The sequence below is a fragment of the Plenodomus lingam genome (assembly GCF_022343315.1).
Source record: "Plenodomus lingam strain CAN1 chromosome Unknown contig_26, whole genome shotgun sequence".
In the NCBI taxonomy this organism is placed as follows: Eukaryota; Fungi; Ascomycota; class Dothideomycetes; order Pleosporales; family Leptosphaeriaceae; genus Plenodomus; species Plenodomus lingam.
The window spans coordinates 1,229,622-1,253,478 of NW_027093941.1; the positions used below are offsets into that span (position 1 = coordinate 1,229,622).

At 36.9% G+C, this 23,857-nt stretch overlaps 2 protein-coding genes across 2 annotated transcripts; one reads left to right on the forward strand and one right to left on the reverse strand.

Annotated features, from left to right (window-relative positions):
* Positions 1-10,552: 10,552 nt before the first annotated feature.
* Positions 10,553-11,122, reverse strand: IAQ61_006689 (uncharacterized protein; the record flags this gene model as incomplete). Its single annotated transcript, XM_066097272.1, has 1 exon — positions 10,553-11,122. One exon carries the CDS (start codon positions 11,120-11,122, stop codon positions 10,553-10,555), a length of 570 nt encoding a protein of 189 aa, XP_065952749.1.
* A 1,746-nt stretch (positions 11,123-12,868) lies between these two features.
* IAQ61_006690 (uncharacterized protein) lies at positions 12,869-16,512 on the forward strand. The gene is made up of 3 exons (XM_066097273.1): positions 12,869-13,695; positions 13,745-14,596; positions 14,644-16,512. The coding sequence occupies exons 1-3, from the start codon at positions 13,286-13,288 to the stop codon at positions 16,175-16,177; spliced, it is 2,796 nt and encodes a 931-aa protein (XP_065952750.1). The 5' UTR covers positions 12,869-13,285; the 3' UTR covers positions 16,178-16,512.
* Positions 16,513-23,857: the final 7,345 nt, after the last annotated feature.

Consider the following 23,857-nt stretch of genomic DNA (forward strand, 5'->3'; position numbering starts at 1 on the left):
TAAAGTAGGTAAGATTCTAAATCTAATAGTATAAATTTTATCTAATACACGCAAAGCAGGCGTAGTAAACTATAGCACCTATATATATAATTTAAAGTCCTAAGTCTAAAAGTTTTATAGCTATTAATAACCTACCTACTACGCTACTACTACGTCCTCTACAAGCCTAGTAACTATTAGAGCTGTTTCCTACACGCTTTAAGATACACCTCTAGAAGTTTAAGCCTAATAGCATATTATAGTAGTAGATATTTAGTTATTATTAGTTAGCGCTAGATATAATTATACTAGCTAGACCTGCTATAATTAGTATTATAATAGTTAGCCCTACTAAAGATATAAGAACTTTAGGGTTACTTATAAACTCCTTATCTAACTATAGCTTATTATAGTTAGATATATTACTATTACTAGGCTATTAATAAACTCCTATAAACTCCTAGGAACTCCTAGGAACTCCTATAAACTCCTATAAACTCCTATAAACTCCTAGGAACTCCTATAAACTCCTATAAACTCCTAGGAACTTCTATAAACTCCTAGAAACTCCTATAAACTCCTAGGAACTCCTATAAACTCCTAAGAACTCCTATAAACTTCTATAAACTCCTAGGAACTCCTATAAACTCCTATAAACTCCTAGGAACTCCTATAAACTCCTATAAACTCCTATAAATTCCTATAAACTCCTATAAACTCCTAGGCTAACTAGGGTTTAAGTTACTTGCTACTATAGGCTAGAAGAAGGGGAAAGTAGTAAGTAGGAGGAAGGGAGACCTAAGGACAAAGTAGAGTAAGATTGCTATTACTACTGCAAACCGCGTAGCTATAGCTTAGATAGAAACTTGCTAGGATAATAATAACTTACTATAGTAATTTATTAATAATATTCCTAGTATACCTCTAGTTAACCTACTATATATTATTAACTTTACTTATTAACCTGCAAATATTAGTATATAAGAGGAGGTTATCTATATATCTTTATAGGTAATACTATTATATAATAGATCTTACCTACGCTTTCCTTAGGATTAATAAGTCTAGACGTTATAGAGGTTAATATATAGTAGGGGCGACGTGTTGTTAATTACCTATACTAGTTTTAGCAAGAGCTTAATCTTCTACGCCTATTTAATCTTAACGCGCAAGGTTACCCTATAGCTAATACCTTTGTTAAAGCTTAGAGATAAGCAACTTATTAATATTAGTGTGTTTCCTAGAGCTATACCTTGCCTAGTTAATACAAGGACTTATTCTATAGAGCGTTATATTTTATTAAAGGTCTAGCGTAGTAACTTTACGCACGTTTTAATAGGACTAGAATAGGCTTCTAGTTAAGCTTTCTATTAGGTGTTAAGGGATCCTTTATTCTAGGAGCAGGTTAGTCTTGTTGCTATTAATAAGTGCTATCTAGTATTATAATAGGAGACCTTTCGCCTAGTATTTACATTATTTAGCTAGCTGCAGACTATATTATATCTAGATATTATATAGTTTAGGTGCTCTACTACCCTTAATAATAAGGAGAAGTAGAAGGTATTACTAACTATAGGTTTCTAATCTGTTAGTAACGCTATATATTAAACTACTATTATTTAGATGTTAGTAGACTAACTAGATATATTACTAGTAGTAGTACCTATCCCTTAAGGAAAGTTAATATCTTAGGATAGCCTATATTTCCTATTAGTAGACGCTGTCTATAAAGGAGTGGCAACGCTATAATAGATACCTAAGACAATTGTCTTTATTAATAGGATTACGTCTATCTACTTAGCTATAGCTTAGACTATAGATATACTATTATAGTTAAGTAATTAGTATAGCCCTTATCTAACTACTACTAGGTATAGTGTCCTTAATATTATTAGTATGTATACTGCTTAGGTAGCCTTATATAACTAGGATGCTGCTTACTAGGAGTTTTTAAAGTCCTCTTCTAATATTAGGATTATATTCGCTATAACTGCTTTAGGCCTTAGGATTAATTTTAGAGACGTTAAGCAAGTTATTATATAGAAGATCCTAATAACTAAAAGTCTAGGGGATATATAGCAATAACTTAGTTAAGGGGGGAGAGCTATTAGCTATACTAGTCTATTAGTTATTATACTACTATATTAGCTATTTAACTCTAAGGGGTGATATAAGTCTATAGGTAGTAACGTTAGTTAAGATATAAAGAGTTCTTAGTAGGGTTTTGTAATTCTAAAGTAGGCCACTTAGAACTAATTGCCATGTAATAGGGCGTTAATACAGTCTATATAGTTATAGTTGTAGTTATAGTTGTAGTCTTTAATAATGCTAGGTAATATAGTTATTATAGACGACAACGTATTACAAGAGGTCCTACTAAGCTAAGACGCTAAGGTAGATAGCAGTAGCTAATATATAAAGTTCTAGATAAAACTAGAAATAGAATCCTGTAACTAGACTAACTACTCTATCCTAAGTATAGTAAATAGCTCTTGTTATTAGAAGGAGTTCTTGTTTAAGCTTAGGGAGCACAAACTACTAGCATCTAATAGGTATATTATACTAAAGGAACGTTGTTATTTAGCGTGTAACCTAGACCTACTTCTAGATATTACCTACCTACGTAAGCGTTCTAAGCTATTAGTTTCTCCTAGGATAGGATTATATAGAGCGTTTATTAAGGCTTTATTCTATTATTTTATAGCTTATAGAGCGTAGGCTTATTTTAGTATAGCTAAGACCTAATTTCTAATAATAGGTTTAGTATATATAGACTACGCTATAATACTTACGCTTACGTATAAGTATATAGTAGAGTATTATTAGAGTATAAATACTAATATTATTAGTGTTATAGACTTTAATTATCTATATAATATAGTACTAGAGTTAAGAGCGTAGGACTTTTATAAAATAGAAGGAGTTATATTAGTAGATATATTAAAGTAGATTCTTAAGGAGGCTCTTGCAGCATTTGTATCCTATTCTAATATAATATAGGCATAGCAAGACTAGTAGAAAGAGTAGCAATTATCCTAGGATTCTAGTATATTAGGCTAGGGTAATATAGCTATAGATATAGATAACGCGCTAGCCTTGCAAGTTACTAAACGTAATTATAATCTATCTAAGCGCGCCCCTATATCTATTCCACGTTAGCGCGTAATAACTTTAGTCTTAGATTAGGGATTACTAGTATATCTACCCTTATCTTACGCTACCTATACACTATTATATAGCTAACGCCCGCGTAGTTAGACTCCTCTACGCGAGCGCTAACTAAATTAGACACTATAAATACTTAAATAGTTAAAAGGGGCGCTTACTTACACTCCTTAGTTATTCTAGGGGAGGATACAAATATTAACAGATAAGGGCAAGGAGAATTATTATTAGTGTCTACTTATCTTATTCTAAGAGTAGTAATTATAGCCCTAGATAGCGTACAATTATTAGTCTTTTAGTTTAGAAGAGTAGTAGGAGTTTATAGAAGTCTATAGAAGTATATAGGAGTCTATAGGAGTCTATAGGAGTCTATAGGAGTCTATAGGAGTCTCTAGGAATTTTTTAAGAGTATAGTAAAGCTATTATAATAGGCCTAGGAGTCTATAGGAGTTTTTTAGTATAGTTAGTATTATATAGTAGTATATATTGTGTGTTGTAGATTATTATATTATAGTAATAGTAAGTTGCTATTTAGTTAGTTAGCTATTACTAAGGTAAGAAATATAATCTTAGTTATCTTAACTATTATCCTTACTACTTACTCCTACTCTAAATCTTAAACCTAACTACTACTACTACTACTATTACTACTATACCTACTACTCCTACTACTACTACTCTTCGCGGTAATGTCCGCTATAATAAGGACGCCCTCCTTTAGGAGGCAGCTAGACTAGAGTAGAGTAAGTTACGCTTAGGGCGCCTTTGCTAGTATAACTATATATTATATTAGCTTTGTTAACTATAATACTAACTATCCTAGTGCCCCCCCTTGTTGTTAGGTTCTTACGCCCCCCCCCCTCTCCTTAGTCCCCTCTACGTCCGCTACCTATAGCTCTTTTAGCCTATTATAGTATCTGTTATAAAGTGTAATACCTGCGTACACTATAGCTTCTACGTCTAGGGTAGCTAAATCCCTCTATAATATTAGTTTCTAACCTTCCCTAGTTATCTTAAGTACCTATATAGGGAAAGGAGCTAGGTATTTAGGATAGACTAGTATTGCAAGGGAGGGCCCCCTATATATATTAGAATACAAGTCTAGGTATAGGAGATTTAAGGTTATCCCTACTACCTATATATTTCTTTGCTAGGTAGGTTTAAATCCTAGTAATAGGTAGAGTGTAGGCTCTTATTAAGATAGGTGCAGTAGCACCTACTTAAGGAGGGTTTATAGATAGTATCTTACTATTTATACTATATATATTACGTGTTAGTATATACTAGACTTATTATATAATAATACTACCTATGCTATAGTCTATATATATTATAATTAAGATATAATAGTAAATTGTAATAGTAAAGTAAACCTATATACTTAGTTAGTTATACTATATAATATAACCTTAACGCCTTAACTTTAACTTACTACTAATACTACTAACACTACTAGCACTACTAATACTACTAACACTACTAACACTACTAATATATTCTCCCTTGCGCAGTTCTACCGCGCCTACTATGCTAACTTCCCTGTAGCTAAGGGGACAGTTATTACTACTACTACTACCCTCCCCCCTTACACTACGCGTTTAGGTTAGGTATTCTAGGTTAAGTATAGCATTATACTTTAATATTAGAAGTTATATAAGAAAGACAGATACTAATACTAGTATAGCCCCCCCTCTACTACTACTACTACTACTACTACTACTACTACTACCGCCACTACTACTGCCGCTAACACTACCGCTGCTACCGCTCCTGCTGCTACTGCTACTGCCCCTACTGCCCCTATCCCTGCCCCTGCTACTCCTGCCGCTACTGCAGATAAAGACAATAATAATAATAATAATAATAGGGGGGTTTAGCCCTAGTTTTTTAGGCAAGATAAAGATAAGAAGGAGGGGCTAGTAGGCCTCTATGTCCTGTCCTCCCCCCTGCCCCCTACTCCCTTGCCCCCTTTGTTACTTTTTAGCAGTTCTTTGCCTGCGGCGTATAGGAGTAGGTTAGGGTAGGAAGGCAGCGTTAAATAGGAGGAGGAGATAGAGAGGATAGAGGAGATAGAGTAGAGGGAGGAGGAGGTAGGGTAGAGAGAGGAGGAGGTAGAGGATATAAACTAGGTTTCCTCCTGTCCCCCTACACTATATATTACTATATTGCATAGTAAGTTCTAATATACTAACGTGTAATAGTAGCCCTATAGCTAGTACTACTCCCCTTATTCCTAGTAGCCCTAGTAGGTTATATACAAAGGTTAGTAATAGCTTAAAAGAGGGCTATAACCTCGCATAGCGTACGCGCTTAGATTAGATTACCTAGATATATACTAGTCGCAAGCGCTCTAACTACTAGCGTTATATTAGAGAGGGGCTTTAGTATTATATCTTAGAGGAGTTATACTAGGCGCGCACGCCTAAGAATAAGGCTATTATAGACTATTGTGGCCGCATTATAGAGTTAGTGCTAGGTAAGTAGTATTTTAGTAATTAGCAATGCTAGACTTATTAGGATAATAACTAGGAGTGCTAGGTCTACTATAATAATGCTTTTAAGCACGTAAAGCATGCGTCTTAAACCTGCGCCTAGTGCTACTCTTACTTAAAGAAGTGTTCCCTTAGAATAAGGGCTACGCCTATAAAGTAGACTAGGTCTAGTAATAACTAGTCTCCTAGAAAATAGTAACTGCTTCCTAAAGCATAGCTATTATTAAACTAGGGTTTCTAGTAGAGTTATATAAGGGTGTAGTACTAGGGCGTGTTATTCCTTATAGTATTAGCTTTAAACCTTCCCTAGTTAGTTTAAGTACCTATATAGGGAAAGAAGCTAGGTGTTTAGGGCAGGCTAGTATTATAGGTATATTATAAACTAGTACTATAGCTAGCTTGTCTATAGGCGTATAGAAAGTTAGTAGACAGGTAGGGATTTAATAGAATAAAATGCGCAAAGACTATCTTAAATAAACCTCTTTAATTATTAACGTAATAATTGTACAATAATAGTATAAACCTAGTTACTTAACTAGCTAGGGAGTTCCTAGGAGTTCCTAGGAGTTTATAGGAGTTTGTGGGAGTTTGTAGGAGTTTGTAGGAGTTTATAGGAGTTCCTAGGAGTTTGTAGGAGTCTATAGGAGTTTATAGGTGTTTATAGGAGTCTATAGGAGTTTATAGGAGCTTATAGGATAATAGTAGTATAGGATAATAGTAGTATAGGATAATAGTAGTATAGGGCATTAATAGTATAGGACTGCTTAATAGTTGCAACGATAAGGGGGCAGCGATAGTATAGGATAGTAACAACAGGAGTTAATAAGGCAGTAGAGATAGCGGGCTTATTTTCTAAGACATATAATCTTAACAGGGTGCGCTCTAATAGGTTAAGTATATTATAATTAGACCTAATAGCAACCCTAACTACATAATTATTATAGGAACTAAAAGTTAATATACTACTAGTAGCTAATACTATTCTAGGATAATAAGGCATAAAAATATTATTTTAGCTACACTACACTAATTACGTCTATATATCTACTACACCCCCGCAAATACTACTAATATCTATAGTAGGATTGTTAACAACGTTGTAACTACTATGTATAACCTCTGTATAGGTAGCTATATCTGCAAACTCTAGCGCGTTAACGTTAGAATTGTTAGTAACAAGAGGTATAAAAGTTTAGGTTAACTACCTAGTATACTAACTATTAAACTACGTAACCTTCTCCTTAAGCACGTCTATACCTGCCTAAAAGATATTAAGTAAATTAAACATATCTATCTTATTAACCTTAGATTTATCCCTACTATTACTATAACCACTACTATATATTACCCATGTAAGGAGAAACATATTATCTAGCACCTAAGTAGTAGTGTGCAACAAGGACATAGCCTTGCTATAGAGATATTTAAAGCATTCCTGTATATCCTAAAGCTAAGTGTTACAAAGCGCAGCCTATTAGAATACTATACTAATATTGTAGGTAGAGTTTTTATTATTGCAAAGGTCTAGCTTATAGTTATAGTTTAAGTGCTCTAGCGCGAGGTTAATTAGCTTAAATAACCTAGCTTGTCTACTCTAATTAACAAGGCTAGACAATAGGAAGGCCCTCTATAGGGCTAGCGAGTTAGTAGATAATAGGTGCCACTAATAATACAATATCTCCTATCTGTAGTTATTTTGCAATACCCTAAAGAATATTATAATTAGTAGATCTACTAGTTAACAAAGTAACCTAATATCCCCGTGCTTTACTGCGTGTCGCACTGTTAAGAACATTTTAACTTCCTAGAGTAGGCGTACTATAGTCTAAAAGTCCACATCTATAGTAGTACTGCTCTAAGCAGTATATATAAAAGCGCTTACTCGCACGTCTTTAATAAGCTCTATAAACTACTTAGTAGATAACAACTAGATTAGGTCTTCTATATATAATACCTAGCAAGACAGCCTAAGTAGTAGAAGATAATCTAGAAGTCCTTAACGCCTTATTACTATATAAAATAGTGCCGCAACTTTAGATATAAAACCCTATACTACTATTAGCTCTATTAAGTAATATTTAATATTGTCCTAAGTGTTTTATATTTAATCCTAGCAAGTGGTATTACTAGATATATAATATATATTAGAATATTACTACAAAGCAGGTTTCTAATAGGTCTAGATAATAGTATACAGCAAGTTTATCTAGATATAGAACTAAGCAGGCGCCCCCTGTAGCTAACGTCTTTAATTATATAGCTAACTTGCTCTAGCCTGCTCCTGTTAGACACTATAGATACGCTTAGCTATTAACTAGTTATTATAGATAAGGAATAGCTATTTAGTAAAATTATTAGTGTTAGTTAGGTTACTACTTATATAGAGTCTAAGTTAATATAAGAAAACATTATTGTGGATAGTATACGTGCCCTCTATTATACCCTTATCTATAGTAATACCTATAAACTACTAGAACTTTGTCTTCTATATAGGTAATAACTCTAATACTAGGAACTCTAGATATTTAGACAAACCCTTAAAGACGTGTTAAATAGCGCGTAGATAGAGTCGCTTTACAGCGTCTACTATAAGGACATTTAAGATACTTGTCCCTACCCTATCCCTACCTATAATCCTATACCTAGTTACAATATCCTATACTCTTAACAGTATACTAGAGTTATGCATGTCCTAAGTAAGACTACTAGTTAGTAGATCTTTATAGATAGATAACATCGCATTTGTAAAGGATTAAAACATTATAGTGTGGCTAGCTTCTTTATTGCGTTTCTAGTCTATAAAATTAATATTATTATAAGTAATTATAGCCTAAGTATATAATAATAATATTTTAAGTTACTTCTATAATAACATTAGTATTAACGTATTATAATAGTCTATAGGAGTTTATAGGAGTTTATAGGAGTTTATAGGAGTTTACAGGAGTTTATAGGAGTCTATAGGAGTTTATAGGAGTTTATAGGAGTCTATAGGAGTCTATAGAAGTTTATAGGAGTTTATAGGAGAATTAAGAAGTTCTCTTACTATATAAGATAACGTACTATTACCCTCTTCTTCTATAATATTTAATAAGAGATGCTTATTAGCACGTACTATAGCATGTTTAGCAATCTCTGCTATTAGACTGTTTGCATAATAATAGCTATAGCATAACCTAAGGCCTACTAAAGTCTTAATTACTTGCTAGTGTACACCTAATCTAAGGAGATAGGCGTTAAGACAGGATAGTAGAGTATTTAAGGTCTTCCTATTCTAAGAGAAATATATTATACTTATAATTATAAATATATAGTAACTAATATAATTATTCTTATTTAAGCTACTATATAAGGAATAGTATTAGTAGATATTTATAAGTAAGTCCTAAAGGAAATAAAACTAAGTAGGCGCGTGTTACTAGATAACAAGAGTCACACGCTTCGCGTTAAGCTAATCTAATAATATATTAATTGTGAATTAACTAAATAGCAGGAAGTTTACTAGCCTAGTAAGTTTAGTCCTGTAGCAACAAGCTACAGACGTGCTCTAGCAAATACCCTGCTCTGCAAGAGTCTCTAGTACTCTTACTAACGCCCTCTAGCAATCTTTCTACCTATAGTATCTTTAATAGGATAGTTATACGTCTACTTAGCCACTGTAATCCTTAAGGCTAGCCTACGCCTCTACTATTTCTTTAAACAACTACCTAACTTATTAAAGCGTTTAAATAACTACTTCTAATTTAGCATGCTTGTTTAAATATTCACAACCTTCGCGGCTACCTATAGGGGTTAGTGTAGACTCCTAGCCTACATTACTACTAAAGATATCCTCCTCTTTAGTACTATATATTATAGCAATATTTGTCGCTAGTTTAATAGAGCTAAGATAGCCCTAAGATAGCGTATTAAGGGCTAATAGTATAGATAAGAGTAGGCTAGATAGTTAATTTAGAGAAGGGCTATGCATCTAAGAAAATAAGCTAGGCATAGCTATAATATATATAATTAACAGAGAATATCTTAAATATTAATTTGCTTATAAAGGCAAGACTATAACGTGTTATAGTAGATAGGATATATTAGGTTAAGTTATATACTATCTCCTTATACAACCTAAATCTAAGTATTACTAAAACCTGTCCTATTATTCCTTAGACGCTCTGGCGAGCTTTGCCCTGCGGCCAGCGTGATTAGTTAAGGAGTTTTTAGCGCAACGCTAATCCCTTTAGAGTTCCTAGGAGTTTTTAGCGTTGCACTAGCAGGGGTAAAAGCTCGTTAGAGCGTTCTGATGAATGAGATAATGTTAAAGACGGTTGGTAGCTTCATGGACCGAAACACGTGAGAGCCTTTAACAGCGCCAAACAATCACTATCAACGTCAACGCCTGAAACTTGCAACAGAGCGCGCGCAGTTCAAGGGATATGGACCATTGAACTCATACACAACACTTCAACAGCCCACTATCTGATTTTTGGATGAAAACTGTGACATCGTAGCAACTACGAGTCGTCTTGTAAATGTTCTACGAATAAGATAGACTTGGACACTCATACTCACCTTGACAGGTGCATCTCATCGTAGATATCACCATGGTAGCCTCTCATCCTCTAATGACTCCAATGTCCAATGTCATCGCTAAACTACACCCCGCTAACATCGCTGCAGTTTCGTTCTCTATGGAACTGCCTGCTGAGAATCTTCCCAAAGTCCCTCCTTCCGTCGGCCTGACTCCTGAGAGTGCGCCGCGAGTACCCTCATTCTGACCTTCTTTCTCAGCATCTCGGATCGGTGGCTCTTCGATGCCATTGTGCAAATCTTACGCTTCTTGGTGTTTTGGCAGATTTCTCTTGACAGTGAAGCAAATGTTGGTTGATGTTGCAGTAGGTAGTCATGTCCCACGAAGTTTTAGTCTTTCATCCTGTCTCTCTTGATGAAGCGCTCCATGGTCCAGAGTCTAAGAGGAAGCGCTCTACCAGGAATGCGCTATTGCAAGAGTCGAGGAGCAAATCGGGATATTCGTTCTCGTCTGTGGGCTTTGTGTATGGTTTTTGGCGCGCTTGCTTGTCGCAGTCCAAGGTCTTGTCGTTTTCGTCTCTGCTATGATCGACTAGGAATGACCCGATATAAAGTAGGTCAATCTGCATTGTATTGCTGGGTCGTCTCCCCAAGTTCTTTGGTTTGGAATACTCCTTCACAAAGAACATGTTTTTCTTGCATGCAAAGCTTGTTCTTGGATCTGGTGCATCGCTGGGCTTGTACTGTGGACGTTCGACCACAACTCCGTCCGCTCTCTGCACGGCCTGTTGACTCGTTGGTTTCTTTGCTTCCGACTTGGGGTTGGTGTTCAATTCCATATTGATGGTAAGAGTCGCAGTAGGTGCAATATCAATTATATTGGCAGTCATATTGGCACTCCGATTCATAAAGTCGTGTGAAGCGCGCATGCCGGGATGTAGTGATAATGCTTGAAACAATGCTGACATGTACCGGTATAAAGGTATAGTTCTATTGTTGGAGCTCAACGAAAACAATGGTTAAACAATTGTTATCTGGCCGCGAACATCACTCCCTAATATACAATGTCTCAATACTCCAAACACCTCATCTTCTCAGTACACACCACGCGTCCCCAATCAACCCTTCATCCGCGTCCAGACCCTCCCATCACGATCCAATACTCTCCAAACCCCTCATCTGACCATACAATCCGCCGCATCAACAGTTCCTTCACCGGCGCAACAAGCATACAGCACTAGCGAGCCTCTCACATTCCCCCAAAAACCCTGAGAAGAAGTCAGTCAGCTCTACATGGCCGACAGCACGTCACATTGAAGGCTGGGCGGAGCGCTCCAGACTCTTGAGATGTGCTGCGCATTCTCTGTGACACTGCGCAACCCTTGTCGCACATCGTCAGGGCCTTGGGTGCATCTCATCTCTGCCCCTCGAACATGATGTCATAAACGAGGTGCTGCAGTCGCATTGGAACCCTGATGTAGTTTCAGGGGAATCTGAGGACGGGTGTACGGAAATGGGGTGCGGTCTAGACTTTGGGCCGTTTGTGGGCCGAAGGACGAGCGTGGGGTGTGTTGTGGGGGTACCGGTAGGAGACAAGGGATTGATCGGTGACGTTGATCAGCCTTGTCTCATGGTGTGCAGAGTAGTCATGATTTGTGACTGTTTTCACCCCTTGCTTGTACCGTATTCGTTGTACATGTGTCTGAAACCCCGCAGACTTCCTCTTTCGTCCGAGGTTCTTTCTTGTTTCAAGTTGCATCTAAACACCTTGCTGGATATATGTACTCTCCTGCGTCTTCTGTGGAGCATCTGATTAGTCGAATGTGAGTTCCGTCCCACCGCTTCACCATAGCGCAAGTGTTTCGGTCTCGAAAGTACTGTACCTAACGTGCATCCACGGGTCACGCAAACACCCCCGTGCTGCAAGTACTCTACCCATTTGACTTGTTACATATTCTTATATTAGTTCTGTCGCTCTATAATACTATACACTTATTCTATAGGCGTTTTTCTATTAGATAAGGGCTTGCAGTAAAGAGATATATAGTGTTGAGCTATGCTATTGTTTCTGCTTTTCTATCTACTAGAGGCTAGATTACCTTGACACCCTGGTATTCACTACGGTACAAAACCGGTTTACAGTAGCCATATTTATCTAAAGTAGACTAAGAAGTGGTTTAGGTAGAAGAAGTAAACCTAAATAGGGTTTACTATACCATGTATTCCACTTTTACTTCTACTTCTATTAATCTACTAGTTTCCTACTAACTATCTAAGTATTTTACCCCTCCTTTCTTTAATCTTCTTCACCACCTCTACCACCTCTACCACCACCTCTATCACCACCTCTACCACCACCTCTATTATCACCACCTCTATTATCACCACCTCTATTATCACCACCTCTATTATCACCACCTCTATTATCACCACCTCTATTATCACCACCTCTATTATCACCACCTCCTATTATCACCACCTCCTATTAGTAAAAATATCATGACTTATTATTATGTCATATGTGCGTATAGCGTGAAGCTAATCTTTTCTACCCCTTTTAGTCTTAGTTAGGTATTATAGCGTATAATAGAAATAAAACTACTTTTTATACTTAATTTAAACCCCTACTATAAAAGTAAACTACCACTTTAATACAAGTAAACTACCACTTTAAACCTATTTACAGGTATATATAAGGTTAGTTTACACCTATATAGTAAACCGCTAGCGTACTATTCTACAGTAAACAATTTTTTACCGTAGTGCTGAGCATGAAGAAAGACGTGTGAAATGCATCCCATTTCGCTTCCTTCATCGACAGCATTCTCATGCCCACATGGCGAGAACACTATCGCCTTGACATGAATCGAATGGCTCTGGAGCACGCTGCGAAAAAGGCCGGCCGCTGTCTCCCTCTTTTCCACCGTCCTGTCATTGCAACAGAACTCCACCAAGCCGTAGTGCGACTTTATCGATAAGATGCGGGCGCGCCCTCACGATTCGCACAGCAGCTCCTTGCTCAGCCTCGCGGAGGTCGCACACTCTTCAGCCTGATCGAACGTTAACAATGCCGCCTTCTTCGCAAAACCTGTCTCGCACATGTCTGCAGTCGACACTCGAACCCTTCCAACATGGATCCGCTGAGTGCTACAACCAGCATCATCACTATCCTCCAGCTCTCAGCCAAAGTCCTCTCCTACCTGAACGACGTCAAGGCCGCCTCCAAAGGCCGTGCGCAGTGCGCGATCGAAACGAGCAATCTGCACAACCTCCTGACGAACCTGAGATTTCGACTGGAAGAGCGACATGGCCATCAGCCATGGTTCAGCGCAGTGCAAGCCCTTGCAATCGAGAACGGGCCGCTCGACCAGTTCAAGCAAGCGCTAGAAACTCTACAGGCAAAGATGACAGACGGAGGTCGGCTGAAGAAAGCCAAGGAGGCATTAGTATGGAAGTTCAACAAAGAAGAGGTCGACGCCATTTTGGCTCGCATGGAACGATTGAAGACGCTAGTGGAGATCGCGTTACAGATGGATCACTTGTAAGTGTCTGTACCAGGACTACCCAGCGACTAAGCTTAGACGTGCAAGCAAACTCTCCCAAGCTATCAAAGATGACACCGGCGCCATTCGGACGCACGTATCGGCTATCGAGTCTGCTGTCAACAAAGTGCAGCAGGTACAAGTCACCGCAACCCAGCGCATTCTTCTAGAATGGATATCGTCGAGCGACTATCCCGCTCAGCAATCGGACACCATAAAGCGCAGGCAGGAAGGGACAGGCCAGTGGTTCCTAGACGCACCTGAAGTGGCACAATGGCTTGACGACGCCAAGACCACCCTTTTCTGCTCAGGAATCAAAGGTGCTGGCAAGACCATGGTAGCGGCCATCGCAATCGATCAGCTTCTGGACTCAGCGCAAATCGGCGCATACGGCGTTGCGTACGTTTACTGCAGCTACAAATCTCAAGCGGACCAGGACATCGTTGGTATATTAGCAGCCATCCTCAAGCAGCTAGTTCAGGGCCGACCGTCAACGATTCGTCCTGTGGAAGAACTACATCAGAAACACGCCGGCCGCGGAACGAAGCCAACCCTCGTTGATATATACAGCGCTCTTCGAGACGTGCTCGCACAGTATCCGTACGTTCACATAGTCGTCGATGCGCTGGATGAGTGTCAGAAAGAAACACGCCGACAGCTATGCAAGAAGCTCCTCGATCTGCAAAAGGGAACAGATGTGCGATTAATGGTTACCTCGCGGTTTGTGCCAGATATTGAAGACGCTTTTCGGCTAGCATCGAGGCTAGAAGTAGAGGCTAGCGATGAGGACGTTAAGCAGTTCGTGGTTGGCCAAACACATCGGTTACCCGGATGTGTCCAGCGAAGTGCAACCTTGCAGAAATTAGTGCAGGACAGTGTAGTAGAGGCTGTCGGCGGCATGTAAGTCGCTTCTTATCTCTACAGCGATACAAACTTACATACTCAAGGTTTCTTCTGGCTCGTCTACACATAGATTCCCTATCGGGCGATACGACAGCAAAAGAAGTCAAATCAACTCTCACTACATTCTCAAAAGGTGCAGCTGCGCTCGATGATGCGTACAGTGAAGCACTAGAGAGGATCGAAGGCCAACGAGCTAAGCATTGTAAACTAGCAAAGAACGTTCTAACGTGGATTACATTTGCGAAGCGACCGCTCACTACTGCCGAGCTATGCTGCGCCTTAGCAGTCAAGCCTGGCGAAGCTGAATTCGATCCAGAAAACAAACCCGATGTGGACGACATAGTCTCTGTATGCGCTGGGCTTGTTGTTGTCGATCAGGAGAGTGCTATCATCCGTCTTGTGCACTACACTACGCAAGTATACTTGGAGCATATCAGCTCTAGGCTGAACCCAGATGGACAGTTGAAAATAGCCGAGACGTGTCTGACCTACCTATCGTTCCGCGTCTTCGAAAGCGGCAGCTGTGCCACTGACGAAGACTTTGAAGAGAGGCTGCGTCAGCATGAATTCCTGGATTACGCAGCCAAACATTGTGGTGAACATACAAGATGTGTCGAAGCTAAGGTTGCTCACTTAGTTTGCACATTAGTTACCCACAGTGGCATACTTTCCTGTGCAGCACAGGTACTATTGGTGCCTAGCTACAAGTACAGAGGGTACAGTGCGCATTATCCTGCTCTGACAGGTTTACATTGGATAGCACGATTTGGACTATGGGATGTGGCGAAGGAATTTCTGCGCCGAAAAGAAGGCGAAATATGCGCAGTGAATGCGATGGATAGTAACGGTGATGGCTCATTGATATACGCAGTGAAACGTGAGCACTGTGCAATGGCTAAATTGCTGCTAGACAAGGGAGCCGACGTTAACGCGCAGGGTGGATGCTACGTTTACGCGCGGGGTGGATACTACTGCAACGCACTCGAGGCGGCTTCATCTAAAGGCCACGAGGCGGTAGTAAAGCTGCTGCTAGACAAGGGAGCCGACGTTAACGCGCAGGGTAGATTCTACGGCAACGCACTCCAGATTGCTGCATATGCGGGCAATAACAAAGTACTTGAGCATTTAATCGAGAAAGATAGCATCAGCCAGCTCCAAGATCCATATAACCGGACTCTACTCTGGTGGGCTGCGGCTGGCGGCCAGACTACTACCGTTCAAGTGCTTATCAGCCAGTACAAGTACGACTCTCGAATTGCCGACAAATTCGGGAGGACGCCACTTTGGATAGCCACGAAGAAGGGGCACCGTGCAGTATCAGAACTCCTATCTGAAGAGTGTGGACCGACTGATCCTGGACAAACTGCGTCACCCGACCATAGTGATGATTCAGGGTCTATTCAATGCGACGTCTGTACTTCGAGCATCAGGGCAACTGATTTTCACTACCACTGCCGACATTGCTTCAACGGAGATTGGGATGTGTGCGAAGACTGTAGGATAAGAGGTGCCTTCTGTGCGGAAGAGACGCATGTTTTGGTCAAGCGTACAATAATAGACGGAAGTGGGTTGAGATGACGTGCTGATAACGTCCAAACTGAGATCACTCTTGGGACCTGCACTGAGCGCTGCTACAGCCGCTGTGAGGATAGCCCAGCTTAGATAGCGACTTGGGTGGTCTATTCATTTCGTGTCAAGGGCAGATAACGCGGAAAGCACATGAAAGAAAGGAATTTTGATTGGGAGAACAAAAGCTACAGAATCAATGTGCACTGAGCTTGTCTATGTACAGGCACGATATGAGGAGTCCGGAGGTCCAGAGGTCCAGATAAAGAAGTATTTTGCCACGCAGTGACTGACCTCACGTGACCTGAGTTTTGGCTGGTTGTAGAAGTCGTGGTGGCATGTCATATAACCATGGGTTTAGCGTTGGGCGACTTAGGCTTTACTCTAAGTGGTTAGAATATCCCTGTAGGTTCAAGTCCACGTTACAGCGGCAAATTTTTATAGTTATATAAACTAGCCTATAGTTAAGTATAAATTAGGGTAATTTAAGTAAGTAAACGTAGTTTTTATTACTATCTTTTTTAAACATGTTCTAAACCTATTCTTAATAATATACAGGCGTTCCTAAATACTATACTAGAGTTTAGTATAGTAGTACTAGATAATATATCTAAACTAGATAGTAATATTAGAGATAAATTTAGGCAACTATATAAAGTGCTAGAGGAGGATAGTAGTAGTAGTATTAAGGAAGTAAGTAAAAGTAAATAGAATAAGTTTAGAATAGGTTAGTAACACGTTATAGGGGCATAATATATACCTTACTTATAGTAATAGTTAAGGACCACTACTTACACTAGTAATTATTAAGCATATAGCTATTCTCCTAGCATACCCTTAATTATATAGCTAAGGGTATAGGTATATAATACTAGTTTAGCAATATAAAGATAGCTCTTACCTAATAAGAAAAGAGGTGCTTATATAGGCTATATAGGTAACACGTTAAGAACACGTTCTTAAATTGTTCTAATTCTAGCAGGTATAATACTCCTACTAGTCTATCTATCTTAACAGGCCTACAACTTTACTATTCTTTAATAGCTAGCTAGCAAGCTAGTATAAATACTAATACTCTAGGGTAAAAGTGTATAAGTATCTTAAGAATATATTATAAATGTGTTCTTATTACGTTGTTAATAATATATTATATAATTAGATCTAAACCTTAAAAAGTATAGTACCTAAGAAAATTCTATAAAGAGAACTATAAATAAGAAGCTATTATTATAGCCTTATTAAGTGCTTCTCTTTAAGGATTTATAAGGACTACTAGGTGTCTTGTTGTCCTATAATAAGGACTATAGTAAATTAGGTAGGGAGCAAAACTTAAATATATTTAAAACGTGTTAATAATAAGTTAGCAAATTATAGAATAGGCTTAACTATATATTAGCTATTAGAACTATAGCCTAATATCTGCTACTAGGAAAAAATATTATTTTAGTTAGGTACTACTAGAGGTAGACTCTACATATCTATAAGGTCTTCTAACTAGGGAGATATTAAATCTTTCTAGTAGTCCTGCTTTATATTCTATAGTTAAGCTATAGTTAAGCTAGATAAAGAAGTATAGTAGGTATATTGTAACCTATTCCTAATATATTCCTAATATATTCTAGGCGTTAATTATCTATAAGGGTAAGGATCTCTATTTAAAATCCTATATAAAGTTACCTTCTAAGTAATTATACTAATAGATATAGTAGTAATACCTTTTTTTGCTATTATTTCTTTTAGTATATATATATATATACCTCCTCCTCCCTTAACACTATCTAATAGTAATATTAAGGAAGTGTAAAGGGCTTAGGCTTATGCCTAAGCCTAGGTCTAACACAAGACAGACTAAGTCTAACACCACTACTAAGCAAACACACTAGACACCTATAAAAAGGCGTAAAGGGCTTATCTCTCCTTTAAGATACTAAATACTATTATTAACGCTTATTGCATTCTCCCTTAAGGCTAGTCTATAATATTTTAGTATCTTCTTCTAAATATACTATAATAGTAATAAGAGATAGACGCACTAGATATTTAGAATAACTAGGTGCAACCTAATATAGTAGAAAGGCTAATATAATAGGTCTATAGATTAATAGAATAATAGGCTTAAGACTCTACTATAATAGCTATACTACGTTAATAGAATAAGGAAATACGCAATTAGATTCTATCCTAACCCTCCTCTAAGCCTGCCAGGTTTAATAACATGCTACCTCTGCCCTCTCCTGCCTTATGCTGCAAACCTTTCCTAGTTAGCTTGCTATATAATAGCACTAAGGTAAACTTCTCCTCCTAGTAAATAACTATAGAGTTTAAACTACGTGTAGATAAGGCCTTTATTAGGGATAAGGAAGCAAGGTTTATATATATTTAGTCCTAGTTATTGCCTATAGTCTAGCGCGCTATAGCACTATACTTTAAGGATAGTACACGTAAGTGTTAGGATATAAGTAGGTTTCTTAACTACCTAGCGTTCTATTATAGTAACTATTACAGGCAGGAGCACGCCTAAGTTACGTTAGAATACTTATATTAGGGCTAAAATTAGCCTTTTATAGAGTTTTTTATAAATTTTATATAGCTCCTTATATAGTTAGGAGGTTTATACTAGAATAATAAATAGAAGCTTTTATAACTTTAGTAATCTCTTAATAGTTATATGCGCTTAGTTTCCCTTAATAGGGGAGTCTCTAGGATAAACTATAACATAGCTATAGAGGAATATAAGACAATTGCGGTAGATATTAAAATAGCCTCTCTAGAACTAGGCTTTCTTTAGGCTAGTAAGTCTAAGGAACCCTAGTAGAAGTCTAACTTAGATTAGGACGGCAACACAAATATAGTAGAAGTAGCAGCCTTATTAAGTATACCTACTAAACTACTAATATCACGTCCTAACTAGATCCTATAGGACCTATTTAATATATAGAAACTAGCAAAGGTCTATACCTAGTATAGATAGGGTAGTTATTTTATGCGTGCATGCCCTAATACCCTGTTGCTGCAACTAGTAGGTGTTAAGATAGTTACAGTATTAGCAAGCAGCACTAATTTAGGAAACTAGCTGCCCCTAACCTTAGGCTAAGTTAAGGGTATAAGGAGGACACTATAATAAAGGAATTATTAATAGTAGAGGCTATTAAGTGTCCCCTAGATATTAAGGCTAGGTTAAATAATCCTCCTTTCTTTATTCCCCTCCTCCTAGGTAGAGTAGAGAATATGCAAGTAATAGTTAATTTAGGGTGCTAGTGTTTTAGTGTGGTTAAGGAAAAGTTAGTAAGATAGATTAGTAGGAACTTTATTAATATTCCCCTGCGACCCTTATAATATACCTAAGGAATTACTAAGGGTACAAGGATTTTATAGTTAGTAGTATTAGACTATAATTTAGATAGTTAGCGGTCTTAGCTTTTAGCTTATATAGTACCTAGTCTCTCTTATTAACTAATACTAGGCAGACTATAGCTGTGCAAAGAGGGCGTTATTGTAGACATTTTATAAGGTAAATTAATTATTAGGAAGGCAGGAAATATAGTAGTACAAGAGAGTAGGAGACGCCTATATCCTACCTGTATCTCTATTATCTTAGGTTTAGTTATAGTAGGGTTGCTAAATTAAGGACCCTAATAGGAAGATATATAGGTACAAATTTTTGTAATAAATATACTAGATATTTTATAGGTAATATATAACTTACACCTAATAAAATATCTAGGAAGTATTAATAAGGGAAGTCCTATTAATATACACACTATCTATATTACTAATAGTACAGTTCCCTATAAGCCTAAGTATAAAACTAGAAAGATAAAGTTGCTACTAGAACTGCAAGAGTTTAAGGACCTGTTTAACAAAGAGTTAGCAAGCAGTTTGCTGCCCTATTAAGGTAGTATAGATTACTATATTTAGTTAATAACTCTTCTAGATAGAACCTAGCCTAACCCCCTGTAGGGTCTACTATACCCTATATCTTATAATTAATTGCTAGAACTAAGAACATAACTTACTAGATTAATAGATAAGGGCTAGATCTAAGCAAGCTCTTCTATAGCTAGAGCTCTAGTGTTATTAGTAAAGAAGCTATTAGGTAGTTAGCGCCTTTATATAGATTACTAGATACTTAATAGTATAATAATATTAGACTAATACCTACTACTACTTATTAAGGAAACTTTGCGTATACTATCTAGCATAAATTAGTTTATAAAAGTAGATGTTCGCGCTGCCTTTTATAAAGTTAGAATAGTAGAAGGCTATAAGTCCTTAATAGCTTTCTATACCTAGTTTAGGTTGTATAAATAGTTAGTATATCTATTTAGTCTTAGTAGTACGCTATCTACTTTCTAACAATATATTAATACTGTGCTTATAGAGTTACTTAGATTGTATATAATAGCCTACCTTAATAATATCCTAATTTATTTAGGAGGAGACTAGTTTAACTATATAAGAAAAGTAAAGCGTGTACTTATACTATTAAAAGAAGTAGGACTACACCTAGACTTAGAGAAGTGTGCGTTCTATATTAAGGAGGTACGCTACCTAGGCTATATTATTAAGGCGGGCAAATTACTTAGACCTAACCCTAAAAAGCTTAGGGCGGTATAGGAATAGGAATCCCCTAGGAATATAAGAGAGGTAAGGAGTTTTCTAGGTTTTACTAACTTCTACTGCGATTTTATTATAAAGTTTTCTAAAGTAGCAGCGCCTTTAAACTAACTAACTAGGAAGGACACCCTATTCTAATAGGGAGAGGAAGAATAGAGTATATTTAATACACTAAAAAAGGCATTTATTTCTAGACTAGTACTAACGTAATAGGACCTAGCTAAAGAAATATTATTAGAAGTAGACTATTTAGGATACGCTCTTAGGGGTTGCTTATTGCAAAAAGTTAGGGGCGTCTAGCGCCTAGTTACTTACTACTCTATAGCACTAACGCTAGAGAGACAAAACTATACTATATATAATAAGGAATTGCTAGCTATTATTAAGTGTCTTAAAAGCTAGTTAGTAGAGTTATAGAGCGTTTATAAACTATTTATAATATTTATAGACTATAAAAACCTAGAGTACTTTACTAGCCTTTAAAGCTTAAGCAAGTAATAGTGCTACTAGATAGAGGAACTTTTAAAATATTAGTACATCCTATAGTATAGACCTAGCTATCTTATAGGATAACCTAATACCTTAAGTAGGCAACTACAAGATTTAAACTCCTCTAAAATAACACTATAGTTAGTAATACGCCCTAAATTAATTTAGGTTATAGTATTAGAAGCAGAGGAGTTATCTAAGTTACTAAAGGGCGCTAGCCTTTTTACTAACCTGTATATATAGATACTATAGGACAAAGCAGTATTAGAAGATAAGACATACTAAGTGCGTCTTAAGGTAGTTTAGAAAGGCGCTAGGTCTTTCCTAGTTCTAGCTAACACAAAGCAACAGATTAGGGACTATGCAATTAGCGCACATAGTACTTTGCTTTAGAGGGGCGTTATTTAGTTACTAATATAGGAACCCCTTATAACTACTATTATATAGCAAGTATATAAATTAGGTTTAGTAGAATATCTAGGAAAGAATATAATATTTTAAATACTGCGCTATAACTACTATTAGGATAGAATATTAGGGGACGTTGCGCAGTATGTTTAGAACTGCTATTATTATAGTACTTATATCTCCTAGAAGTGCTAATAGGGTCTATTACAACCTATACTAGTTGCGTTATAATACTAGTCCTAAATATCTATAGATTTTATAGTTAACCTACCTGCAAAAGATAATAGTAAACCTTAGTACCTATTAGTTATTACTAATAGATTATCTAAATATATTTAGCTTAAAGTAATAGTCTCTATAGTAGCTAATTATTATATAAGGATCTTCTAAGATAACTAGTAATAGTTCTAGGGCTTCCTATCCTCTATTATTACTAACTAAGGCTTAGACTAGTTAGGATCCTTCTAGACAACGTTATGCTAGATAATAAAGATAAACTAGTTACTATCTATAGCATACTACCCCTAGATAGATAGTAGGACAGAGCGGGCAAACTAAGAAGTATAGGCAGTGCTGCGCATAATAGTATGCTTTAAGCAGACTAACTAGCCTAACTACCTACTAGCCTGCTAACTTGCACTTAATAATAGAGACTCTAGTATAACTAGTATTAGCCTAAATCTACTTTTAAATAGATATACTATAGACACGCTATAAAAGATAATATTACTACTAGTAAAGCCTAAGAATCCTTATAGAGAGGCTATAGCGTTCTTATTATATATATAGAGGGGTGTAGAGCTAGCGTAAGCTGCTATTATATTCTAATAGTAATAATAATAGGAAATAACAAACTAGTCCTAATAGCTAGCTAAAAAGTTCCTAAAAGGTAATATAGTCTAGTTTATAATATATAATATAAAGATAAACTAACTAAGTAAAAAGTTTAACTAGCTATAAGTAAAGTATAAAGTAATAGAAGTCCCTACTCTACTTATAGTAGTGTTAGACTTACTAGGGAACTTGTATAAGACTGTGCATGTGGATCTACTAGAGAGAGCTGCTAATAACCTACTGCTAAGCTAGAAGCTTTAGGACTTATAACTAGGCCTAATAGTTACTCTAGAAAATAAAGATGCAACGCTAGATAAATAGGAAGTAGAAGAGATCCTTTGTACAAAGAATGCAAGAGGAAAAGGGAAGCGTTAAGTCCTAGTAAAATAGAAGGGGTATATTAATCTAATATAGCACCTACTAGAGGTAGTGTAGGATACTAAGGCTCTAGATAGGTTTAAGGAATAGTATAGGGATGCCACGCATAATAATAGCCTAATACGCATAAAAACTAGGAAGCAAAGGTAAAAGGAAACTAGAATAATAACTTAGACCTTTATTATAATTAAGAAGTAGAAAGGTATTAGAGAAATCTTTTAATTATTCTTATAACACTCTAAGCAAGTGCCCTACTACTAAAGTTTTATAATATAGCTAATAATTAGGTAGCAGTATCTATACTATTACTATCTATAACTAACCCCCTCCTAGCCCCCCCTAAACTATTATTTATATTATTCTAACGCCTCTATATCTCTTAGTAATAGTAGTAACGCTTACGCGTGGTATAGGTAGGGGATAACTTAGTTAATAAGTAGGAGCGGTAGTAGTAGTAGCGTTAGAAGGAGGGTAGTGCTTTAATAGCTTACTAACGCGTAGCACCCTAGGCCTAAAGAAAACAAATATTAGAATAGATATAAAGGGGATAAGGGAAAACTAATACTAATAATAAGAGTCTTAATACCTTAGGTAGTATACTTAGTAGTACTCTTAAGCTTATTAATATAAAGGTTAGTCTAGGCCTAGGTCTTATTTATACGCTAGTTAATACGCTAGAAGGTAACACTAGTAGTAGCAGCAAGCTATATAACGTTATTATTACTATAACTACTACGTGAAGGCGTAATAGTAGACTAAAGTAGAAATACTAGAGCACTAGTAGTAGATAGAATAATAGCACTAAGCTAATACTAATTATAGGCGCGCAAGTAGGTAGTAGGGGTAAGTAGAGCAATAGTATTATTAGTTTAAGCCCTTAATATAAGATCCTTAAAATAATAGTAGAGCTAGTAGAACTATAGTATAAACTAGTAATAGGTGCCTTTAGTAGGTTTCCCTATAAAG